This window comes from Bubalus bubalis, chromosome 8 (assembly GCF_019923935.1).
Source record: "Bubalus bubalis isolate 160015118507 breed Murrah chromosome 8, NDDB_SH_1, whole genome shotgun sequence".
Lineage (NCBI taxonomy): Eukaryota > Metazoa > Chordata > Mammalia > Artiodactyla > Bovidae > Bubalus > Bubalus bubalis.
In genome coordinates, this window is record NC_059164.1 from 107,024,745 (window position 1) to 107,029,404 (window position 4,660).

General features: G+C 40.3%; 1 protein-coding gene across 1 annotated transcript; it reads left to right on the forward strand.

Annotated features, from left to right (window-relative positions):
• Positions 1–3,443: 3,443 nt before the first annotated feature.
• On the forward strand, positions 3,444–4,397 carry LOC102393084 (olfactory receptor 2A2-like). The gene has a single exon (XM_025290752.3). The coding sequence runs from the start codon at positions 3,465–3,467 to the stop codon at positions 4,395–4,397; it is 933 nt and encodes a 310-aa protein (XP_025146537.3). The 5' UTR covers positions 3,444–3,464.
• Positions 4,398–4,660: the final 263 nt, after the last annotated feature.

Consider the following 4,660-nt stretch of genomic DNA (forward strand, 5'->3'; position numbering starts at 1 on the left):
ATGGATCAAATTTTTCAGTACAGTTGAGTGATTAAGGAAAAAGTGTGTGGAAAAAGTCTAATGAACATCAGTAGCTATATTGTCTGTCAAAATGCATGGAAATTAGAACTTTTAATTCCCATTAGCCTCTTCCCAATATATACACTGTTACATATTTAGTTCAGCCTTGTTCTAGGTCCCAGAGGACACTTCCAGAATTCTTTGTACAGTGTGTCTGCTTATTTTTGTAAATGTATTGCTACTTTCCTTGATCTGTATTTTTACAGTGTGAATTTTCTTTCTAGGATCACTTGTTCCCTGTTTGAAATGAAATCTTGGAATTTCCTTCAGTAAGAATAGTTGAATCCAGACTATCTCAGCTCAAGACGAGTTTTGTGTGCATGCTAAGTCACTTCAGTGGTTTCTGCCTCTTAGCTGTTTTTAAAGAAGAGTGTGGTGTAGGGTATGTAGTCTCTAATCTTGCCAGAAACTGAAATCTAAATCTCAATGTTTGTAAACTATATCCTTCAAATTTGAACACTTGACTTTTAACTTCCCATTTCACAACTGGGGAAAATGGTTTTCTTATGATTTCTTGTAATTCACCTCGCATAACAGCTGATTTTTGTTGGCTTTTGTAATATTCATTTTACATTGTTAAGATCTGTACTGTTCACATTCTGTTTAGTCATTATCATTACCACAATTTTGACCATTCTTCCCCTACTAAAATGAATTTAATGCTGCATGATAGTTCTCTAGTCACAATTCATGCATATATCTGCAATATACAACTGACTGAAAAAGATTTTTTTCCAAGATATATGTTAGGGTCATATTTTATGAATTTATACATGCATCAAAATTATATATATGTATGTGTATCTCTGAATGTATATATAGTGACTATATTTTACTGTCAGTTCAGTTCAGTTCAGTTGCTCAGTCGTGTCCAACTCTCTGTGACCCCATGAATCGCAGCACACTAGGCCTCCCTGTCCATCACCAACTCCCGGAGTTCACTCAAACTCACGTCCATCGAGTTGGTGATGCCATCCAGCCATCTCATTCTCTGTCGTCCCCTTCTCTTCCTGCCCCCAATCTCTCCCAGCATCAGTAAAATGCATTATTTTACTGTAATAATATATTAATAATATAATAATATTAATAGTAATTTCATATATTATGCATAATATATATGGGGCTTCCCAGTGGGGTGCTAGTTGTAAAGAACCCACCTACCAATGCAGGAGATGTAAAAAATGCAGGTTTCATCCCTGAGTTGAGAAGACAAATCACCCAGATGAGGGCATGGTAACCTAGTATTCTTGCCTGGAGAATCCCATGGACAGGAGAGCCTGGTGGGCTACAGTTCATAGGGTCACAAAGAGTCAGACACGACTGAAGCGACTTAACACACACACATACACACACACACACACACTGATATATGTAAATGTGTTGTTGTTGTTGTTCAGTCACATATGCTATCCAACTACGTGCAATCCCATGACTACAGCACGGCAGTCTCCCCTCCTCACTGTCTCCTGGTTGTTCAAACGCATGTCCATTGAGTGATGATTCCATCCAACCATCTCATCCTCTATCACCCCCTTCTCCTCCTGACCTCAATCTTTCCCAGCACGGTCTTTTCTAATGAGTCAGCTCTTGCATCAGGTGGCCAAAATATTGGAGTTTCAGCTTCAGCATCAGTCCTCCAAGGAATATTCAGGGTTGATTTCCTTTAGGATTGACTAGTTTGATCTTGCTATCCAAGGGACTCTCAAGAGTCTTCTCCAACACCATGGTTCAAAAGCATCAGTTTTTCAGTGCTCAGACTTCCTTATGATCCAACTCTCACATCCATACATGACTACTGGAAAAACCATAGTTTGGACAATACGGACATTTGTCAGCAAAGTGATATCTCTGCTTTTTAATATACTGTCTAGGTTGGTCATAGTTTTCCCTCCAAGGAGGAATTATCTTTTAATTTCATGGCTGCAGGCACTGTTCAACCAAGATCTGGAAGCTTTTGGTTCATGTACTTTTGAAGCCTGTGCACAGTGATTTTGGAGCCCCAGAAAATAAAATCTGCCACTGTTTCCATTTTCCCCCATCTATCACCATCAAGTGATCGGACAGGTGCCATGATCTTTGTTTTTTGAATCCTGAATTTTAAGCAAGCTTTTTCACTCTCCTCTTTCACTTTCATCAAAAGGCTCTGTGTTCCTCTTCGCTTTCTGCCATTAGGGTAGTATCATCTGCATATTTGAGATTATTGATATTTCTCCCAGCAATCTTGATTCCAGGTTATGATTCATCCAGCCTGGCATTTCGCAGATGTACTCTGCATATAAGTTAAATAAGCTGGGTGACAGTATACAGCCTTGACAAACTCCTTTCCCAATTTTGAACCAATCTGTTGTTCCATGTCCAGTTTTAACTGTTGCTTCTTGACCTGAAAGCAGGTTCCTCAGGAGGCAGGTAAGATGGTCTGGTATTCCCATCTCATGAAGACTTTTCCACAGTTTGTTGTGATCCACACAGTCAAAGGCTTTAGCATAGTCAATGAAGCAGGAATAGATTTTTTCTGGAATTCTCTTGCTTTTTTATGATCCAATGGATATTGTTAATTTGATCTCTGGCTACTCTGCCTTTTGGAAATCCAGCTTATAGATCTGGAAGATTTTGGCTCATGTACTTTTGAATCCGAGTTTGAGCTTTACTTTGTTAGCATTTGAAATGTGTGCCACTGTATGATAGTTTGAATATTCTTCGGTGTTGTCTTTCGTTGGGTTTGGAATGAAAACTGATTGTTTCTAGTTCTATGGCTACTGCTGAGTTTTCCAAATATGCTGGCATGTGGAGTGCAGCACTTTCACAGCATCATATTTCAGGATTTTTAACAGCTCAACTATATTTCCTTCACTGCACTAGATTTGTTTATATATATTATACAAATATATAATATATGCAATATAATAATGTTGCAGGAAGAAGGACCCTTCCAAGAGTCTAGGAATAAATTGTCAATATGTAAATATGGTTTTACTTCAGTTTTCAGTGTTCTATAGAAACTTAATACACTGTCCATTTGGAGAAAATAAGTGATAAGCCAAAAATGAATAAAAATTAGTGAAACCTATATAATATATACTAGTATGGTTATAATCCCTAATACTTACCAGTAATAGCAACCCACTCCAGTATTCATGCCTGGAAAATCCCATGGACCAAGGAGTCTGAGGGGCTACAGTCCATGGAGTCGCAGAGTCGGGCATAACTGAGCGACTTCCCTTTCATTTTCACAAAAAAAACTAAGAAACAAAAAGGCAAAGGAACTTTGAAGAAAAAAACTTCAGGGAGGTAGGGACAACACAAGCTTCCTCTGAATTCACTTCACATAAATAACTCCTATTTTCATTGCTATCCAGCCCTGACCTTCCCATCACACTTCAGTCCTTTGCAGACTGTCACTGGCAATGGAGGGCAACCAAACACAGATCACAGAATTCATCCTGGTGGGATTTCAGCTCAGCAAAAATGTGGAATTGCTCCTCTTTGGTATCTTCTCCCTGTTATATACATTCAACCTGCTGGCAAATGGCATGATCTTGGGACTCATTTGGTTTGACCCCAGGCTGCACTCCCCCATGTACTTCTTCCTTTCCCACTTGGGCCTTATTGACATATTCTATGCTTCCAGCAATTTGCCCAATCTGCTGGCAAATCTAGCAAAACACAAGAAATCCATCTCCTTTGTCCCATGCAATTTGCAGATGCTTCTCATATTGAGTTTTGGTTCTGTGGAGTGCCTCATTTTGTTGGCGATGTCCTATGACAGGTATGTGGCAATCTGCCATCCCCTCCAGTACATGGTCATCATGAACTGGAGAATGTGCTCCATCCTGGCCATTGCTTGCTGGGTGTGTGGATTTGCCCTGGCCCTGGTCCAAGTAATTCTCTTGTTAAGATTACCCTTCTGTGGGCCCCAGAAGGTGAACCACTTCTTCTGTGAAATTCGCTCTGTCCTCAAATTGGCCTGTGGTGACATCTGGATCAATGAAATATTCCTCTTTGCTGATGGCATTCTTATCTTAGTCGGGCCCCTTTCCCTGATGTTGGTCTCCTATATGCATATTCTCTGGGCCATCCTGAAGATCCAGTCAAAGGAGGGCCGCAAGAAAGCCTTCTCCACCTGTTCCTCCCACCTCTGTGTGGTTGGGTTCTACTTTGGCTTAGCCATGATCGTTTACATGGTTCCCGACAACAGTCAACGAGAAGAACACCTGAAGATCCTTTTCCTGTTTTATACTCTTTTCAACCCATTGCTGAACCCTCTTGTCTACAGTGTAAGAAATGCTCAAGTGAAGGCTGCCTTCCACAGAGTACTGAGGAAGAAGGGGACAACGTGAAGGAGGGTCCAGTTTTGGTTCAGTGCATTCTTTTCCCTTCAGAGATGTGATTGCTGGTGCAAGAAATCTCAAAATTCCCAGGAAGGTGACATGATTTAATGAAGAGCACTAACATCAATATGATGGAAGACTAGGAATCCCTAAGCCTCCATTCCTCCATGGAGACAAGAACATATAGACCTAATTTCCTTTGTGAAAACACTGGAAATCAGATAATAGGTAGCAAAACCCCAGAAAAACACAATGCCAAGAAGAAACACAGT